Source organism: Zophobas morio, unplaced genomic scaffold (genome assembly GCF_036711695.1).
Source record: "Zophobas morio isolate AGI-343-1 ecotype UQ-CSIRO unplaced genomic scaffold, CSIRO_AGI_Zmor_V1 ptg000021l, whole genome shotgun sequence".
Taxonomy (NCBI): Eukaryota; Metazoa; Arthropoda; class Insecta; order Coleoptera; family Tenebrionidae; genus Zophobas; species Zophobas morio.
The window spans coordinates 9,594,103-9,614,787 of record NW_026972126.1 but is presented as its reverse complement, the minus strand read 5'-3'; the positions used below and the strand labels follow the sequence as shown (position 1 = coordinate 9,614,787).

Genomic DNA, 20,685 nt, shown 5'->3' with positions numbered 1-20,685 from the left:
CTTTTCAAAACTTCTTACGTCACGATGATAATGGAAAAGTAGACGGTTTTCAAGTTCATTGAATAAGAATGGTATTTGCTTAATTATTAATCCTTACTTTGTGTCCGAACATGATAGAATAATTTTAAAACTAGCGACGTAAAGTAAAGACATTAATATTAAATAGCGTTAAACATTATTTAAGTGTTGCATAAAGTTACATAAATGCAAATTTTCAATAAAATAAAAATCTAAAACATAGACCGTAAGTGCAAAAATTAATCAATTTATATATTTTTTCGAAAATTTAGATGCTTAGGATAAAAATTCAAAGCGGATTCTTAAATCACAAATACAGGAATGTGAGAAAAAATAAAAAACTAAGTTGTTCGGTAAATTTTCTAGAAATTAATAATAAAACACAAATAAAAAGAAAATTTATTTTTTTTAACTTTAATTTAACTGAATTTAACTAACTGATCACAGTACTGCAAAAAAATAACTAAATATTATCTACTATTTCCTAATAAATTCAGAATTTCTTGTAAACTTCTTCCTTTAGTTTCTAATAACCTGAAGAAAACAAATACACAACCAAAGATTCAAACGCCTCCAAAAATCCAGAACGAGCTAGCCATTCCAAAAAATGAGACCATACTAGGAAAATACAGGGTTATAATGGAAGCACCAATAAAACAGACAACTGTTGTTAATGTTAAAGCCAGTGATTTAACGTTAGGAGGAAATATTTCAGCAATCACCGCCCATGGAACACTTGCTAAACCTAAATTGTAACTAATAATGAACACAACCAAACTTAACACAGGAAGCCAAGAAAGAGCACTGACATTGAAATGGTTATCTAACAGGAAAAAATATGTTGCTAGTGCTATTAAAGAAATAGCCGAACCAGTCAAAGAAGTCAACAAAAGAACTTTTCTTCCCACTCGATCAACAAGTACAGATGTTAAAAGTGTGACACAAACTTGAATTATAGCGACAACTAGTGACGAAATTTCTGGAGAAAGTTCGCTTTGTGTTGCACTAAAAATTGTCTGCATGTATGAGAGTACGGCATTAATGCCAGAGAACTGTTGCAAACTAATTAAAACAACACTAATTATCAAACCCTTTCTTAAGTTTCTGGCGGAAAAGAGTTCTTTTATACCACCTTTGTTTCGATTAAGTTCTTGAATCATGTGAGTCATACTAACTATTTCCTTTTCAACCGCTTCCACAGGTTGGTTCCGCAGTTTTGACAAACATGTTTTCAACTGTTCCGGGTTATTTCTAGCAGCCAAATATTGTGGAGACTCAGGATTCCATACCGAAAAAAGCGGAAGAAAAATTAACATAGGAACGGTACAAACTAAACAAAAGTTTTGGACACTTAAATAGGGTCCAGTTAAGTAAGCAAAGAGCGTCCCTAAACTAAGGAAGACACCCATTAGACAACCTAATGTTCCTCGATTATGGTCTTCAGCAATTTCTACCAAGTACATGGGAAGAATCATGAAGACACTCCCTACATCCAGACCCATGATAAATCTTGCAAAGTAAAATTCAATAACAGTTTTTGCAAACGCCATCATGAGGAATGCGGCAAGAATGGGACACACTAATACAATCAAAGTTTTTTTTCTGCCCAGTTTATCAGCTAACTTTCCGGCAAAAATCGGCCCGATAATTGCCCCGATTGAAAGCAAACTGACAATCCAAGATTCTTCTGAAGAATTGATTGGATAAGTTAAATGAAGATCGTTGGGGTCTATGCTGCCGTTCATTTTGGGTATAGCCGGAGAGCTCCATCCATATGCAATGCCACAGGTGAAAGCTAATAAGTTTGCTAATAACATTAATACTGTGGTTTTTATTTACAGAAATTTTAAATTTAAAGCTTACCAGTTGTTGCTGACAAATAAAGAAAATATTTTCTCGAATTTTGCTTCATTTTTTATGTTACTCTGTTTAGTTCATAAGTTTTGACACCTAATTTGTTGTATTCGAGGAAACCGTTGGCAATCTGTTATCAGTCGTCCATTGTTATCTGCCAGAATAAATGAAAGAAAAGTCATTGTTACAAAAATCGTATTAGTGCAAGATCAAATCTGAACAAACATACGTATAATATTGTCAAACATATTGTTAAAGTGTCCCAATACCGTCCTCTAGGTGTTTACAACTAAATTAGGAAAAGTTGTCTTCGAAACGTTCAATACTCGTGCACGTTCTTTTTATTTTTCTAGCGAAAGATTAATTTTATGTTTTCTCGACGTTTTATAACTCATAGAGTATGAAAAAGTAGATCTCCCGTTTCCCGTTTTCGCCGATATGTCGCCTGTCTGTCGTCGATTAGCCATTTTATTAGACAGATAATCTCCGCAACTATGCAGATTTTATTGTAAATCTTACTTAAATTTTATAAAATAACATACATTCTCCACCTGTGGTTTATGAATCGGGCTTTATTTTTTACTTGGACCATACGCGCAGTACGTTTCTTTATTTTAAAAATCCACACATATACTTAATTCAATTTACAAGAGTTATGCTAAAAAATAAGATTCACAAAATCAAATTTTACCTATAATTTTTCTAAGAAACAGTATTTATTTGATTGTACTTCAGGAGCGAGGGAAGTTCTGTCTAAATACCTTTAGACCAATTTTTCATAAATAATAATATAGCATTGTCGTGAGATGAATTTGAAATTTCAAACAACGCCGCGAAATCGTATTTGAAAAATAGAAAATAAAAAAAAACTTGGGTAGAGCTTTTGGAATACCGAGTAGGTAGACAATTTTTCACAATCGTATTTTGAGCTTGAGCCACTTCTTGTTTAGTGAGTGCAATGAAAATACGTGTTAAAATTAAGGATACATCTACATAATTAAATTTGTAAGTTCACTAAAAAGCAATTGTTTAAACAAAATATATATCGCATTCGACGCCACGGTTCTCTCCAGCGAGAGTAATTAGAGCAGTTAATTAACGATTTTCTAATTTGAAATGACGAATTAGCCAACACGTGTTATTTTTGTTTCATTGTAAATTCATTTTGACGTCACCTCAAAATTGAACACAGTATTAAATTATATAAAATAATATACTCTTGCACGTGTACTTTATGAATCCGAGTTGAGTTTTTTACCGAGACATTAAGATTTTTGAAAAAAATTAAAATTGTATAACATTTTGCAATTTAATTTTGACTTTCCAAAACCGAATACTTTGAAATCTTCCACACGTTTTAAAGTCATTGTAAATACGGTACATTTTTAAACAAAATATATTTGTTAATCTCCCCAAACGATGACGTCATTGTGACTTATGAGAGGGGTGACTCACAAAATTTAATGAATAAGACATTTTATTTTATTGATTAAATCAAGAGCGACTCACTCCATTTTCCCGAAATTTGGGAATACAGTACTGTTTTTATCAATCTTATACTGCACCTGTCCAAACTGGTATATCCACGTTTCCTTGCATAAATATTGATGGCGTTTTCACAAAATTTTGTAAAGGAAACATTAATTTATTTTAACTTATAGGAGTTCTCGACAAATTTGTATAATAGGTACTGTTTCTAAAAGTTTTACTTAAGTTCTGAGAGAATCTGGTAGATTAGTATCACTGTGGACTCAAAATGAAGGTATTTTATGTTGATTTTGTATTATATTAATTTTCTTACAAACAATTTATTGTCTCACAACCTGAATTTGAACATTTATTCTTGACTTAATATTATTCTGATTTTGACCTTATTTAATAGGAGTATGTGTTTATTTCATATATGCTTTGTTTTTAAGTGTTTTTGTTAAGTAAATGATGTATCTTGATGAACTCATTTTGATTTAATCAATAACTTGACTTAAATGCATAATTTAACCTAATGTAAATTCTTGTTTTTCGAAATTGTTGATACAATGTGACATAATTTAACGTTGCTTGTTGTCTTTCTCAAGATTTTCACTTTTTCAACCCTGCGTTTTTGCGGGAATGGAAGTAACCATTAGGAATGCGAGTATTTAAAATCTGTAACGCGTGTTGTAGTTGGGATTAAGACAAATAAACCTTTACGAGGAGACGCCCTTCGAACCGCTGTCGCTACTCTCCTTACACCGCGTAGTTTGTTCTTCACTCAACTTTGTTTGTTACTTTAATCGCGATTTCTTTTTTCTTTACTTATTTAAATTTATGATATCCAAATGTTTGTATCAAGTGCCCTCGACATCGTCTCTTTTTTTTATACTGAACTCGAGCTCCGCAAGTGAAATCAAAAGACGGCTGTGACCGAATTGCATTTCTTTGTTTTTGGTTGCTGTTTTATCCGATCATTTCTTTTCTTAGCCGCTATAACCTGGTAGGGAATAAAGATCCAACGTTGTTAAACTTGAATTGGAGTATTATTTATTTCTGTCGCGGCTGCTGATGAAACTGGAAATCTGTTTTGTGACTTAGAGTATCCGAGGTGGCGCCCGAGCAACCGCTCCCTTGGTACGCGCCACCGTCTTGGCCTGAAAGTTTCGGTGAGATGTTTTTCTCTGTTTGCCCAGGGAGCACAGAGCTCATGAGGAATTCAAATAAAAATGCGTCATAGGTTTGTGTCATAATTTTGACTTTTTATTAAATCTTGAAAGCATAGATAGAATGAAACAGAATAAATTGTGTCAATTTTATTGCAGGATTTTTCACCAATAGAAAATACAGCCACTCTTCTTCTAATTTAACTTGCATCGTACATTTTCCTATGACTTCTGTATGAGAATATATAGAGGCCAACTGAAAATGCAAGAAACAATGAAACTAATAAATATTCTTGAATTAGTAACAGCTAAATACAAAATTTGCCTTTTTGTAGCTTTCACTACATAAATTCTTAATTTAAAAGAAAAATTACTTTACAATATAACCAGTATTACGTACTATTTCCTAACAATTCCTGAATTTCTTGTAAACTTTTTCCTTTAGTTTCTATTAGCCTAAAGAAAACAAATATGCCACCACAGATGCAGACGGCTGCAAAAATCCAGAAAGACGTAGCCATTCCAAAAAATAAAGCCATACTAGGAAAATAGAGAGTTATAATGGAAGCTCCAATGAAACACACAACCGTTGTTAACGTTAAAGCCAGCGATTTAACATTAGGAGGGAATACTTCTGCCATCACAGCCCATGGAACACTTGCTAAACCCGAGTTAAAACTAATAATGAACATAATCAAACTCAGTACAGGAAGCCAAGAAAGAGCATCCACGTTAAAATGATTATCAAAAAGGAAGAAATAAACTCCCAAAGCTATTAAAGAAACAGCCGAACCACTTACAGACATTAACAGAAGAACTTTTCTTCCCAATCGATCGACAAGTGCAGATGTTACAATTGTAACAAGAACTTGAATCGTACCAACAATCACTGTAGAGATTTCTGGAGGAAGACCGCTTTGTGTTGCACTAAAAATGGTTTGCATGTATGAAAGTACAGCATTAATACCAGAGAACTGTTGAAACAAAATTAAACCAACAGTAATTGTTAAACCCTTTCTCAAACTTCTAGTCGAAAAAAGTTCTTTTATTCCACCGTTGTTTTGATTAAGTTCTTGAATCATCTGACTCATACCGAACATGATTTTTTCAATCTCTCCCACTGGCTTGTTCCTCAGTTTCGACAAACATGTTTTCAGTTGTTCTTGGTTGTTTCTAGCAGCTAAATACTGTGGCGACTCGGGATTCCATATGAAAAAAAGTGGAAGAAAAATGATTAAAGGAACAGTGCAAACGAGACAAAAGCTTTGGACGGTTAAATAAGGGCCAGCTGAGTAAGCAAAAAGCGTCCCTAAATTAATGAAAACAGCCATTAGACAACCTAATCTTCCACGATTGTGGTCTTCAGCAATTTCTATCAAGTACATGGGGAGAATCATGAAGACGCTTCCTACACCAAGACCCATCAAAAATCTTGCAACGTAAAATTCAAGAACACTTTTCGCAAACGCCATCACGAGGAATGCCACAAGAATGGGGCATGCTAAAATAATCAAGGTTTTTTTCCTTCCAAGCTTATCGGCTAATTTTCCGGCGAAGATAGGCCCGAAAATTGCGCCGATCGAAACCAAACTGACGATCCAAGATTCATCTGAAGGAGTGATGGGACTGCCTAAATGAAGGTCGTTTGGGTCTGTGCTACCATTCAGTTTTGGTATGGCTGGGGAACTCCAACCATATGCGACGCCACACGTAAATGCCAATAAATTTGCTGTTAATGTTAACATTGTGGTTTCAGTTTACACATAAACATTGGTAATTTAAAACTCACCAATTGTTGCCGACAAATACAGAAACGAGTTACTTGAATTTTGCTTCATTTTTATGTTTGCCGCCTGTGGTCAAAGCGTTTTGACATTAAACACGTCTGTGTTAGGTTTGAGTTGGTGATAGCGTCGGCAATTAGTCTTTAATTATGTTATCTGCCAGAATAAATTTACGAAAACGCATTGTCATAAAAAATCATATTGGTACAAGATCAAATGTGGTTACTTAACAAACGTAAGTAAGTTCATTATTCTAAACACAATGTTAATGTGTCTCAACACGTGCTCTTTTTTTTAGATAAAACCAAAGAAAGTTGTGTATATAGAAACATTTGTAAAGTTTATTTTGTATTAATTCAGTCTGAAAGTGTTTCCATATTAGTATAATACAAATTAATGTATAACTATATATTTGAAACTCTAAACTTAAAGCTGATTACTAAATTCCGGTTTACTAGAAAAACTATTGTGGTTATTAAACTTATCTAAGAAAAATTGGTTTAAAGTGTTTAGAAAGTACCTATGTACTTCCTGTGTCCTTGAACCTGGTCAATGTCAAGGCGTATTTTTGTTTGTTGTTATATCAATTCTATTTTACAATGAGATTTTTTTTAGAACGCTATCTACTAAATCTTTTAGTTCGTGCAAAATGAGGTACGTCATTTCCTTTTCGGAATCTGACACAATTTAAGCACAGTAAAGTTGAAAAGTCTAAATTTAACGAAAAAAGTTATTCTTAACCAGGATTTTGTACACTTTCGTGGTGTTGATACTGTGGCGTCATACAATCACGGTGTCTGATAGTACAGCGGTCAGCATATACCCGCCTGGTAGGAGGAGGACGTGGGTTCGAATCCCACTCACGCTATGACATTTTCCCTCACTTTCACAATGTGTTATAGCGACAGCGTAAATCTACAGATAATATATACGGAAATATGGTGTAATTTTTTTTACGTCAAAATTTAAACAATTTTCTAATATAAAAACTGACGCAAAATATCTCATTTTTCAAGTTTGAGACCATTTAAAGACATCTGACCATGTCTAGGGACTTAGACTCATGTTACATAGGGCAACTCTATAAATTTCATTTGAAAATTCTTTCTTACTTCCCAACCGTAGGACTTTCTTACCATAGCGAATATTGTGAATTAACAGAATAAGTAAAATATTTTGTAATAAATGTAGTAATAAACCCATTTAAGTGGAAGGATCGCGCGATCCCTGGTATTTTGTTTTTGAAAGAATATGGAAAAATTATGCGGTCCTTGATGTTTCATTTTTGAAAAACATTTTAAAAAATCATGGTGGTTTCTGCTATTTTCATTACTAAAAAAAATTTAAACATCTTGATGCTCCTAGTGACTTTCGTTTAAGAATTTAAAAGAATCTTGGAGCCTTTGGTATCTTGTTTTTGAACAAATTTGAAAGAATCTTGGAGGATCTTGGTGTTTTATTCAAGAGCAAATTTGAAAAAATTTAAACAAACATGGGCCTTCGTGGTGTTTTATTTTTGAGAAAGATTAAAACATCATTAAGGGTTTTTGCTGTTTTGTTTTTGAATGAATATGCGGGGATCTTACTGTCTTCATAAAAAAAGGAATCTTGGGGTACCTAGTGTTTTAAATAGAATTAGAAAAATTTAGGAGACCCTAGTGTTTTGTTTTTGGAAGGATTTGAAAGAATCTTGGGATCCCTGGTGTTCTATTTTGAGAGGGTTTAAAATACTCCTGGGGCTCTTTAGTGCTTTGTTTTCAAAATAATCTTCAGAGATCGTGCTGTCTTTATTTTGAAAAAAAAAGAATTTTGGGTGCCTTTGGTGTTCTAGTTTTGCGAAAGATTGAAATACCATTGGTCTTTTGTTTTTGAACCAATGAATCTTCATGGATTTTGCTGTCTCCATTTTAAACAAATTTTAAGAAGTTTGGAGTTCCTATTTGTTTTAGGAATTTAAAACAATTTTGGAGGTCCTGGTGCTTTGTTTAAGAGCGAACTTGGAAGAATCTTGGGGACCCAAGAATTCAAAAGAATCTTGAGGGTCTCTAGTATCTTTTGTTTTAAGAATTTAAGAACCTTAGAGCTCCCGATGATTTGTTTAATAGCAAACTTGTTTTGTTTTTGAAAGAATTCGAAAGAATCTTGAGTATGTCTAGTGCATTTTGTTTTAAGAATTTAAAAGAATCTTGGAGCTTCTGGTGTTTTGTTTAAGGGAGAATTTGGAATAATCTTGGGGACCCAGGTGTTTTGTTTTTGACAGAATTCAAAAGAATCTTGAGGGTGTCTACTTCTACTATCATTTGTTTGAAGAATTTAAGAACTTTAGAGCCCCCGGTGTTTTGGTTTAATAGCAAATTTGAAAGAATCTTGGGTGGTCTCTAGTGTTATACTTTTGAGGAAGATTAAAATACTCTGGGGTCTGGAAAGAATTTTCAGGTATGTCTCCATTTTGAAAAAAAAAATTAAAAGATTCTTCAGAGATCCTGCTGTCTTCATTTTGAAAAAAATTCGAGAACCTTGAGTATCTCTAATGTATTTTATTTTAAGAATTTAAAATAATCTTGAAGCTACTGGTGTTTTGTTCAAGGAAGAATTTGAAACAATCTTGGGGGTTCTGGTGTTCTATTTTTGGGAGACTAAAATATCATAGGGGTTTTTGATGTTTTGTTTCTGAAAGAATCTTCAGGGATCCTGCTGTTTTCATTTTGAAAGAAATTTAAAGAAACTTAGGGGTCCTGGTGTTCTATTGTTGATGTTTTGATTTTGAACATATTTTCAAGGATCCTGCTATCTCCAGGTGTTTTGTTTTTCAACGAATTCGGAAGAATTTTGGAGACCTCTGGTGTATTTTGTTTTAAAAATTTAAAAGAAACTTGAGAGTCTCTAGTATCTTTTGTTTTAAAAATTTAAGAACGTTAGAACTGTTTTGTTCAATAGCAAATTTGAAAGAATCTTGGAGGCCTCTGTTGTTATATTTTTGAAACAGATAATACCCTCGGATCTTCGGTTTTTTGTGAAAGAATTTCACGTATGTCTTCATTTTGAAAAAAAAAAATGGAAAGAATCTTCAAGAATTCTGCTGCCTTCATTTAGAGAATCTTGTGGCTCCTGGTGTCTTTTTTTTAAGAATTTAAAATAATGTTGGGGCTCGTGGTGTTTTATTTGAGAGAATCTTGGGGACCTTGGTGTTTTATTTTTGAAAGAATTCGAAAGAATCTTAAGTATCTCTAGTGTAGTTTGTTTTAAGAATTTAAAAGAATCTTGGAGATCCTGGTGTTTTGTTCCAAGGAGAATTTTAAAGAGTATTGGGGGGTTCTGGTGTTCTATTTTTGAGAGAGATTATAAAATACCATTGGAGATCTTTGATGTTTTGTTTTTGAACACTTTTTCAAGGTTCCTGCTATCTTCATTTTGAAAAAAAAAATGACTCTTGGGGGCCCTACTGTTCTTTTATATGAACTTAAAAAAAATCGTGGGTGTCTTTGGAGTCTTTTGTTTTAATAATAATTTAAAAGAATCTTGGAGTCGCTGGTGTTTTGTTTTTGAAAGAATTCGAAAGGATCTCGAAGGTCTCTAGTGATGTTTGTTTTAAAAATTTAAAAGAAACTTAGACCTCCTGGTGTTTTATTTTGGAAATAATTTGAAAGAATCTTGGGGGTGTCTAGTTTCTCTTATTTTTAAGAAATTTGTGGTTACACAATATAACCTTGGTAAGTGAGGAGAATCACGCCTGGGTAGCTTGAGTGATCAAAGGCATGGCTACGAATTCCACTCCATCTGTGCCATTTTGCCTTAGCCTACTAAAAATTTAAAAGACTTTTGGAACCGTTGATTTTCTTTTTAGAAGTTGAAAGCTTCTTGGAAACTTCTGATTTTAGAACAACATTAAAAACTCTTGAGGGCCCTTGATGTTTGTTTTATATTTGAAAGACCTTTAACGGATCTTGAAGACTTCCGGTGTTTTGTTGCTGAAAGAATTTGAAAGAATTCTTGAGTGTTTTGTTTTATTAGTATGAATATTATTATACTATAGATTAATCTCATGAGTAATACAATTGTGTTATCAATTTTTGAAGTCTAATTGCCCAGATTTTTGAAACAATTGAAATTTACACAGGGCTATTTACTTGTCTCCAGACATCGATCAAACCATGGTCGAATATACTTCCAATAATGACATCATTCGCAACTAATAACCACAGGATAAACATAAAAGGAACATAGGTAGCTACAAGGTAAATAAATTTAAATGAAATATCCACTGTGAACTACAGAGACAAGGGTTTGTAAACGGTAAGTTTAAATCTTGTTAAAAGGCAGTTCAAAGAGGTGGGAAATTGATCTCCAACAACTGACACTTATAATAAAATCACATTAATGTGCGAAGCATGTACCAGGTAATTAAAAAACATATTATGTCACCCCGTAATCCTAAAATGAATGCTAGAATTCCTAGCTGGAACAGATAGAATGGAGCTCGGACGTGTGGCGTCTGAAGGCGGCGTAAATGACCGATGAAAGGAATACTTTGGGTGCATAGGGAATTTATATGGAACAACTATACAGTAACTGTTTTTGGAGGAATTGCACTAATTTACCAATTACTGATACCATTAGGACTGAAGTGTTTTTCAAAAACATTGAAGATGGCTTGTTTCCAGGAATCGAGTTTCCTCAACTTCGGTCCGGATGGTTGCCCGTGCTAAAGCGTTTTCATTTCCATGTATACCAATATGACTATATGACCCTTCAATCTCTTCATCCAAACGAACGATACGTGAAGACCATTGGTTTGTAAAGTAGCCACAAATTTTATTATATTAGTATGGAGATTTATATCTGAAACAAATTTGGTTGGAATTCTTTTAGGCCAGATTGAGCACAACATATATAATAATAATAAGCATAACTTTCCTTCTAGTTTTTTCTGCAGTGGTCCCTGAAGACATAATCAATGGTTTTGCTTAAAACGTTTACGCGTGGCAACAAATATATTTAAAAATAAGTTATTTATACATCTTTCATTTTCTGTTCACGAAATAATTGCACGTTTATCACTGCATGAGATATTTTAAATTTACTCTTGGCTTGCCTTATCTGTAAAAACAAACCAAGTAAGACAATTTAAGGTTTAAAATAATTACGTCAATACCAAGACTTTTTAACATTTTTATTTACAATAGCACAACAGAATGAATTATGTTAATACTAGGTATCCTACTTCATCTTAAAGTTCGTCGAAATTAAAATTGTCGAACACAATATCTTAGGACTTTAGACCGTTGACACGAATAAAAAGATTAGAAGAATAAATACTGTTTTTATATTTCATAAATTATTTTTGTAAAAGTGTTTGAATTTCATTTAAGCTTTTACCTTTCGTTTCTGGCAGAAAATAATAAATTATGACCGCACCACACGCGCAGATTATTGCAAAAAACCAAAAAGCAAAGTCCATTCCAAAATATGTGAACAAAGAAGGAAAAATCAATACAACAATAAAATTTTCACTGAAGTTAAGAATAGTAGCGATCGTGGCAGCTTTAGCTTTGATGTTAGGAGGAAATAATTCTCCCAATATGGTCCACGGGATGGGGGCTAAGCCTACGTTAAAAAACACAATGCCACAGGAAGCCACGAAATTGCGTCAACTGAATAATCGTAACTTTTAAGAAAAAAGTATAAACCTAAGACAATCAGGCAGAAACAGGCGCCAGTTGTAGAGACAAGTATAAGAATTTTTCTGCCTACTATGTCCACTAAAGAAGAGGCCGCTATAGTTGCGATCACCTGTACTGCTCCTGCAAGAATCGTGGAAGTTTCTGGAACCATTCCACTGTTAGCGATTTCAAAAATTGTTTCCATGTAAGGTATTACTGCTGTGATCCCTGAAAACTGTTGTAAAGTAATCAATCCTAGTGTGATTATCAGTGCTCTACACAGCACCCGACTCTTAAATAAATCCTTCATAGTGCATTGATTTTGATTCAAGTCTTGAACCGTTTTGCTAACATTTAAAACTTCTTCCTCAATTTCTTCTGTATTTTTGTACTTTCGTAATTTCGACAAAGAAATCTTTAGCTCTTTCAGATTGTTGGTAGAAGCCAAGAATTGAGGCGACTCTGGATTCCAAATAAAACAAGTCGGGATAAAAACGAGCAAAGGAATGAGGCAAACGAGGCAAAAATTTTGAACACTTAGATATGGACCCACAATATAAGTAAAGAGAAATCCGGATGATATAAAATTGCTGAACAAGCAACTTATAGTACCACGATTCTGGTCTTCTGCGATTTCCACCAAGTACATTGGAAGAATAGTGAACACACTGCCACTCCCTACACCCATTATGAACCTAGCAATATAAAATTCTAAGACACTTGTTGCAAAGGCCATGATAAGTAGTGATACGAGTACAGGACAAGCTATAACGATTAGTGTTTTTTTTCTTCCTAATTTGTCTGCTGCTAATCCAGCGATTAAAGGTCCAAGTATTGCTCCTAAAGCTGGTAATGAAGCAATCCACGATTGTTCTAACAGGGTTGCTGGACGACCTAAAGGATTAATATCAGGATCCTTGTTTCCGTTTAATTTTGGAAGCATAGGAGAACTCCACGAAAATGTAATACCTGCCACAAAAGCCACTAAGCATGCTTAAAAAAAATATATATCATGTAAAACTATTGAAAATTAAAAACTTTATTACCTATAAACGCTGACACATAAACAGGCAAGTTTTTTAATTTTTGTTGCTGCATTTTCATTTATAATAAGTATAAATATAAATAACCACAGCTGTTTAATTTAGTTTCGTGAAATGGAAAACTATCTGTGTTAGTTATCAGACAAAAAGTTTATTTTTCATAATGTTCTTCATGTATTACTTACATTGATGGAGTGGTTATATTTTAGAGAAACCTTCTTTAGCACAAATGCATTCTAATAAGTAATAACTATTGTAAAATGAGCTCAGTAAATATGCTAAGTCAAATGATATGCCACGAAAGACTGACGCTCTTATTTTAACAATGGAATCAAGGAAACATCAAATAGTACCTATCTTTCAGCTACAATTGTATGGAAAGTGGAACAACAATTATACTTATGGAATTATGTTTATTAAAATTTGTGAAACCACTCCAGCTTGGGTTTCCACGTCATTATGTCAATGTTTACATTTATCGTTTATTATTCGTATTTAATTATTTAACTATTTTGATATACAGTGGCGGATTGTGCCGCCGGGATATCGGGAAATTTCCCGGTGGACCCCAAACCCGTCTACTTAATCTTTTTTTTATACAACACACTTTTCCAATAAATATTTCTAAAAATATAATAAACGCATAAAAAACTATAGAGCATCTTTTTACTTTCAGATCGTAAACTCAGTACGAAACAATAGTCTCCCATTTCCTGTCCATCTGTCTGCCGTCGGTCCGGATTTTTATTAGACAGATGATCTCCGAAAGTACTGGGCCGATTGTTGTCCAATTTTAAATTGTATGAAATTACATAGTCCTACACATGTAGTTTACGACTTCGAATTGAGTTTTTAGCCGAAATGTCCAGATTTTTGGAAAAAAAATCAAAATTATGAAACAACATTTTGCAATTTAATTTGGAATCTGCAAAACCGAATGCTTTGAAATCTTGCAGATGGTTTACAGCTACGATAAGCATGATAAATTTTTAATCAAAATATATTTACTTATCCCCTCCAAAAAATTAATGACGTCAGCTCAAAAGTTTGCCGAATAAATCCTATCTAAAATGTACAAAATATGACGAGTCTGTACTTGTGATTTATCATTTCATTCAATTTTTTGGATATGCATATACACGGTGACTCAAAAAAAATAGTGAATCAGTCAATTTATTATTGATCAAATTAAGAACTAGCCATCCCATTTTCTCGAAAATGTGAGAATAATGATAAGATAATAATTATAATAATAACATTCACAATATTTTGTTCAATTGAGGCTTATGAATAATTTTAGTCATCTGTTTTGAGGCGATACACTCATTCAAATCAAACAAATGTCTACGTGACATTCTTCCGATGTATAAACGTTAACATTTTTTATACTACACATATTGCTCAAATAGCTTTATTACCGTTGATAATGTGCTTTAAAAATATTTTTTGCACTTACGACTTTTTTTGATGACTTTTGCGCATCCACCAAGATGCAGGAGGTTGAATCTTCCGCACACGTGCTTTTTGCTTTCCGTGGCCATGCTAATTTTAAAATAGTGTTTACGGCGCCGTTAACGTCGCTGTTTATAAGTAACTCACAGTTAATTTTTTCGGTTTAAAAATTTATTCGTTGCAAAAAATATTGTACGTTCGTGAAGCCTGCTTCCCGCATTCCCGCAATCGTTCATGCGGGAAGCAGGGCTAACCCGAACTAGTTTGTGACCGGAAGAATACCTCTTAATCACGCTGTAGATTATCAATACATGCTTAACTTCGAGTTTTTATGTTTATACATCGAAAGAATTCGCCTATTAAAAAGTACATATGTATTTGTTTAAAAATAAAATCAACTGTGGCTGATTTTGTCTGCTGGGAACAGAGGAAAACTCAAATTTTTATCAATTAAGCTAGGTATAATGAGTATTATTTTGGCACGTACTTCTTAACATGATAATTATTACTTTATTATTATTAAATATAAGGGGGGTACAGCTTTAACTTTGCGGGGGGCGCGTGTATATTCAGTTACGCCACTGACCGTGTCATTTCTTTATCGGCGACTTCGCACGTTCAAGCAAAGTAGTATCAGAGAACATAGAGAAGCGACATAGAGGCTGATTTTGCAAAACCACCCTTATTGACATTGGAGTCCTCAACCGCCAAAGGCAAGCGCCAAATTTAAATAGTCGATGCCAATAAAAACCTTGCTTCACTATAATTGTAATTCGTGTGACCTGAATGAAAGTGAAGGAAACAGTAAGCAGCTTGTAATATTCTGGTAAATCTAGTGTCAATTTGTCGAAAATAAAACGCGTCGTTAAAAATATTACGACATTTCTTCTAGTTACTTTTATTCCTAGTTACAAACAAACACTGCTACCAACATAAATTGAGAAGTCCTCAACCGTCATTTGATTTAAACTATGGCGCTCTATGTTCTCTGGTAGTATATATAAACAACCTAGTAGACATAACAATATGCGGAAGCTCGAGACGCCGAGGGCGGCGGGCGGGGAATCACTCGATCAAATGGCGACACGATGCAATTGCGAAGCCAATTCGAAAAAAACTGTGTATGCGTGAGGCTGTGTTTTCTAATAATTATTTAAAAATGTAAAACCTTCTCGGGGACCCCAAATGTATTTTTTTAAGAATGTGAAACCTTTTCAAGGGTCCCAATTGTCTTTTTTAAAAATGTAAAACCTCGGAGGCGCCAAATATCCTTTTTTATGTAAAACCTTCTTGGAGGTCCTAACCGTCTTTTTTAAAAATATAAAACCTTCTCGGGGGCCCCAAATGTATTTTTTTAAGAATATTAAATCTTCTCGGGGCTCCCAACTGTCTTTTTTTTATAATAATAATAATAAAGAGACACCAATTATAATACTTAATATAAAGCAGATCCAAATAATTACAACAAACAAAAGAAGGTGAAACCTTCTTATTTTCTAATGCACTGTTGTGACTAGTACTTTCTATATTATTTTTACTACTACATACAGGTTATCACGAAAAAGTAAAATTCTGCAAAATCAAATTTTATAATTTTTTAGAAAATCAGTATTTTTTGGACTGTACTTCGGAAGCGAGGGAAGTTCTGTCAAAATAACTTTCGACCATTTTTTTTAAGTTGTGGATTTCTAAAGATTTTTTTCAGAGATTTCGACGAATCCATATAAAAATAGCTGACTTTAAGATTTTTACAAAAAAAAACACTTGAACCTTGTTGGCCAGTTTTCTTAAAAAAAAATAATAATGATAAAGCACCTGATAATAAATTAAAAAACAAAATGTGAAGTGAAATGTACTATTTTACTTATTACCAATTTGCCCCTTTTTTGGTATCATATATATTTAGATTTTGTATATTCGTGCACGTGTGATTCCATCAATCTGTGTCGAATTTTTACCCTAGACATGCAGATTTTTGGGGAAAAATTCAAAATTATATAACAACAATTTACAATTTAACTTTGAAATTGTAAAACTGAATGCCCTGAAAACTTGTAAGTTTTTTAAGAGTATCGTAAACATGGTTAATTTTTTTTTTTTCGTTTATGGCCTAGTAAAAAATGTTGACGTCATTTATAATTTTGCAAAACAATGTATCTTAAATTTTATAGAACTACATATTCCATGTATGTGTAATTCAGAATCCGTGTTGAATTTTTAACCTTGACATCGAGATTTTTGAGAAAAAATTCAAAATTGTATTTTACAATTTAACTTTAAAATTGCAAAGGCGAATGTACTGAACTATTGCAAACGTTCTAAGGTTATAGGAAAGGAAAGGAAAAAAAAATGTTTAAGGTCTTTCCAAAAATTATGACGTCATCTTAGAATTCTGCGGAACAAAATAAATGATTTTTAAATTTTATAAAATAAAATATTTCTGTATGTGTAATTTATGAATCCGTGTTGAGCTTTAAAAGGCAACATTGTATGACAATATTTTACAATTTGTCTTTGAAATTGCAAAAACCGATTGCTGTGAAATCATGCAAATATTTTAAGACTGTTTAAACATGATAAATCGTTAATCAAAATTCATCTGTCATCTTACATTTTTGCCAAATTTCTTCAAATTTATGAGTGTTTTCGAAAAAAAAAAACTGAATATGGATTAATTAATTAGTCCTTTCCTCTGCGTTGAAGACACAAAATCAACCAAATTTCATTTTCTTTTAACCGCTGATGCTTGTAATTTGAACGTGCTAATAGTCGAATTCGGTCGAAGTATAAAGATAAACAGTTGCATATACTGAGAAACTGAGAATGACTACATTTTTTCCTGTTAGTTATTTGCTTTGAATATATTTTACATTTAAAAATGAAAATCGCAAAATCTAATTTTATACTTTTTTAAAGAAGCGGAATTTGTCGGACTATACTTCAAGAGCAAGGAAAGTTTTGTCAAATTAACTTTCCACAATTTTTCTACTAGCTAGTGTTATCAAAATTCCAAAAACATCATTTTTTCAAAACGCCAATGTCGCCGGCAAAACTGAAAATAATAATAGCAATAATAAACCAAAACAATATCTGTGTACAATACGATAGAGCCCCACTTTGTAAATTTAATAATATAAACAATCAGAACTGGACAAATCTCTTTTTTTTTACTTAATCCACAAAATCTTTTAGCTATTAATCAATGGCTAAATTAACTGGATGGACAGTACATATAGAAAAGAAGTTCTGCAACAATATTACGTATTATGTGTTGCCTATAGCTGCAAAACAATAGAAGAAAGGTTAAAAGCAATTTAACGATCCATAACACTGTCGTTCACCTTAATTCAGTTAGATTACATTTTTGTGTTAGAAAAGTCTCAAAGTCAGAGAGTTATATTTTGGTTTTTTAGAACTGAACTGAGTTTAGGCCAGTTGGGAAATCTAATTGGTCAAATTCCGCGCCTCAAGTTTTGACGTGTCGTTTTGACACTTGTCATTTACATGACAGTAGCCAGAGGTCACCACCATTTTAACCGAAATTTTTCAAAAAACCATTGCATGTTTACACTTATAATTTGCGCGCTATTATTAACTTGTGTAATGGTTTGAATTGTCCTATTACCCTATTTTCCGCCACAATTTTGTTTCTTAATGTTGTTACAAGTTGTCACATTAATCGAAAAACGAATCAATTAGTTGTCACGTAACGACAACAAAACAAACGAATATGTCAAATCTGACGTTTGTGATAATTTAACTGTGACCATCTTTTATCATTAATTTTAAGTTTTAGTTTAAGTTTTTATAAAATGGAAGATCATAATTCGGCGGCAGCCAATCCGGTAAGTGTTTTTAAATATAGCACGCGAAAGAATGTAAGGAATGCTAAATTTAGAATTTCCATCAGGTCCCAGGTCCCAATGAAGAACCCAACAGTAACAGCAGCAGTCTAACGTTGTCAATTACGCCGCCTTTATCGGACCCGCCGAAAGATGATAGTAGTACAATTTCAGAGCATTTGTCGAGCATAGAAAATGACAGATCGATGCAAGAAATCGAGGTAACTAGTTTGCCTGGACATTTTTCGTTGTTGCTACAAAATTTACCTTCCGATGATGAGAGGATATCACAGGAACCTAAACCGCCGTCAGTGAACTCTAGTTTTAATAGTACCAGTATTATTAGTTTGAATGGTTTAGAGAAGTTCGTGAGTACAAATATGGAAGGCAGGAATAATGCTCAGAGTATATTAGAAGAGATACTTAACAACGAACAGTTTAAGTCTGACACAGAGTCAAAAGAAGAGAGTTTAGATATTTTTGCAAATGTAGATTTAGATGACAAACTTTTGAACAGTTATAATGGGGAAAAAAGTGCAAACTTTACTTTAGGTGATAGTTTAAAGAATGATAGTGTGAATAGTAACGATGAGGTTTACAAAAGAGTGCGTGATTTTGAGGAATTGATCGCAATTAAAGACACCACAATAGCTGCCTTAACATCAGAGTTGGATTCTTTTCGAGAGTTAATAAGTAACACTTCCACTAACAGTCTTGGGACAAGTACAACAGAATATAAACAGTTTCAAGAAGAGTGCCATAGCAAGGTAAAATTTTCGTTCAAAATTGTATCAGTCTCACATTTGACTATTTCAGTTAGTGGAATATCACAATGCCATAGTCCACAAGGATGAGCAAATAGAAAAACTCACCAATTCCCTACAACAGTCGATTCTCAATCGAGAAGAAATGAAACAACACTTCAAAAATGAAGTTGGCCAGTTACAAGAACAACTTGAAAAAACCTCAAATTTGCTCAAGGAACACAAATGCCTGCAAAAGACTGAGTTCGACTTTGATGAAACTTGCTCAAAATTTGAAACCGTTTTGGATTCTGCACAAGTTCCTTTATTCAGTAAGGTAAAAATGGCCTTTAACAATCACGTTGAACATAAAAGAAATGAACTGGAGAACGAAATCAGCAAATTGAAGGTAAACCCTACAAAAAATGTTGTGTTTTTTTTTCAAGTTTTTTTTTTGCAGAGTCAGTTTGACAGTGCTAAACAAGAACAAGACGCCGAAATTTCCCATTTGAGGGAATTGTTAGAAAATGTTAAACCCTTTTCTAGTGACGTGTTGGAGTTGAAGCAGGAATTAGACACTAAACATTCTAAGGAAATGGAGGAGTTGAGGACATATTTTGAAAAGAAGTGTGCTGATTTGGAAAAAAAGTATTTTCTGATAAGTTTGTCGTGGTTTTTTATACTGAGTTAAATTTTACAGCTACTCGGAAGAGGTTTTCAGTCAACAAAGTCGCAAAATGTCGGGTTCCAGCTCATGCTCAGACACCGAACTTTCGTCAGATTTCGTTTTCAACCAGCCTGGTCCAGGTGGTGACAATAAAATTGAATACACAAAGAAAGATGTCACAAAGATGAAGCAAACTTTGGCTCAAGTAGTTAGTTTATTGGACAATTTTAATCTGGACGAGCTTACTGACGACGAATTTGATCATCTAAAGACTGAAATTAGTAAATTTGAACTTCGTAGTTTAATCAAGTATGATTTAGCACTCATGAAAAATGAACTTCAAAATAAGTATCACGCCGAGCTTGAAATTTTGAGGGAAGATTTTGATAATCGTGTTGATGTTTTGAATGTAGAGCACGAGAATAAGTTGACAAGTTTGGAGAAAAAATATTTGGAGGAAATTGATGATTTGAACACGCAACTGAGGGGGAGGATTTCGACTACCACTCAACAGGAAGTTGTAAGTTTTTGTATTGATTGTTTAAATAAATGTTTCTGATGTTTTCATAAATAACTAAACAAATTAACTTGAATTTAACAACATTGACAATTTTTTAATTTAGGTTCATTTTAACAATAGTTGGACTTAAATGTCACTGAATATTTTGATTCTAACCTCATTTCATATTGGTCTTGTTTTTTTTGTCAGTTATTTTAATCAAAAGTTCATTGTTATATTTTATTTGCATCTTCCCTGTGACCCAGTGAGTAGCTTCAAGGTCCGTAATTTTTTGTTTTGTCTTGTTTTCATTAAATTAAATTTGTTTTACCTACATTTATTACACTGTATCTCAAACCACAACAAAGATATTTAGGAATAAGCTTTGACTGTTAAACAGATAACACTGCTGAGTTATTTTTTAAAAAACTTAAGCAATTACTCCTTGGTTTTAATGACTTTTATTACTGTCCATTATTTTTATTCA

At 33.0% G+C, this 20,685-nt stretch overlaps 3 protein-coding genes and 1 pseudogene across 6 annotated transcripts in view; 1 reads left to right on the top strand and 3 right to left on the bottom strand.

Annotated features, from left to right (window-relative positions):
- Positions 1-416: 416 nt before the first annotated feature.
- On the bottom strand, positions 417-2,024 carry LOC135132385 (facilitated trehalose transporter Tret1-like). The gene is made up of 2 exons (XM_064060461.1): positions 1,882-2,024; positions 417-1,825 (listed from the first exon to the last, which is right to left on the bottom strand). The coding sequence occupies exons 1-2, from the start codon at positions 1,928-1,930 to the stop codon at positions 582-584; spliced, it is 1,293 nt and encodes a 430-aa protein (XP_063916531.1). The 5' UTR covers positions 1,931-2,024; the 3' UTR covers positions 417-581.
- Positions 2,025-4,607: 2,583 nt separating this feature from the next.
- Positions 4,608-11,365, bottom strand: LOC135132155 (facilitated trehalose transporter Tret1-like). 2 transcript variants are annotated; one of them, XM_064060136.1, is made up of 3 exons: positions 10,891-11,365; positions 6,298-10,260; positions 4,608-6,237 (listed from the first exon to the last, which is right to left on the bottom strand). In XM_064060136.1, exons 2-3 carry the CDS (start codon positions 6,344-6,346, stop codon positions 4,901-4,903), a joined length of 1,386 nt encoding a protein of 461 aa, XP_063916206.1. In that variant the 5' UTR covers positions 6,347-10,260; positions 10,891-11,365; the 3' UTR covers positions 4,608-4,900. The 2 variants fall into 2 exon arrangements, with proteins under 2 accessions (XP_063916206.1, XP_063916207.1); XM_064060137.1 differs by having other exon boundaries at positions 10,904-11,365.
- Positions 11,366-11,455: 90 nt separating this feature from the next.
- On the bottom strand, positions 11,456-13,366 carry LOC135132156 (facilitated trehalose transporter Tret1-like; annotated as a pseudogene).
- A 4,796-nt stretch (positions 13,367-18,162) lies between these two features.
- Positions 18,163-20,685, top strand: part of LOC135131567 (pericentrin) — a 39,637-nt gene continuing 37,114 nt past the window's right edge. For all 3 annotated transcript variants that reach the window (XM_064059378.1, XM_064059379.1, XM_064059377.1), the window contains exons 1-6: positions 18,163-18,191; positions 18,244-18,292; positions 18,358-19,056; positions 19,106-19,441; positions 19,493-19,680; positions 19,733-20,219. In XM_064059378.1, the coding sequence (XP_063915448.1) occupies positions 18,178-18,191; positions 18,244-18,292; positions 18,358-19,056; positions 19,106-19,441; positions 19,493-19,680; positions 19,733-20,219 (1,773 nt within the window). In that variant the 5' untranslated portion in view covers positions 18,163-18,177. The remainder of the gene's footprint in view (positions 18,192-18,243; positions 18,293-18,357; positions 19,057-19,105; positions 19,442-19,492; positions 19,681-19,732; positions 20,220-20,685) is intronic.

What these genes read in the sequence shown, in the direction of transcription:
- LOC135132385 (XM_064060461.1), bottom strand. Translation starts at nt 1,930, where the DNA reads ATGAAGCAAAATTCGAGAAAATATTTTCTTTATTTGTCAGCAACAACT. An exon ending in TTATTTGTCAGCAACAACTG is followed by an intron (nt 1,826 to 1,881) that starts GTAAGCTTTAAA and finishes TAATGTTATTAG; the next exon opens with CAAACTTATTAGCTTTCACC.
- LOC135132155 (XM_064060136.1), bottom strand. Translation starts at nt 6,346, where the DNA reads ATGAAGCAAAATTCAAGTAACTCGTTTCTGTATTTGTCGGCAACAATT. An exon ending in GTATTTGTCGGCAACAATTG is followed by an intron (nt 6,238 to 6,297) that starts GTGAGTTTTAAA and finishes TAACATTAACAG; the next exon opens with CAAATTTATTGGCATTTACG.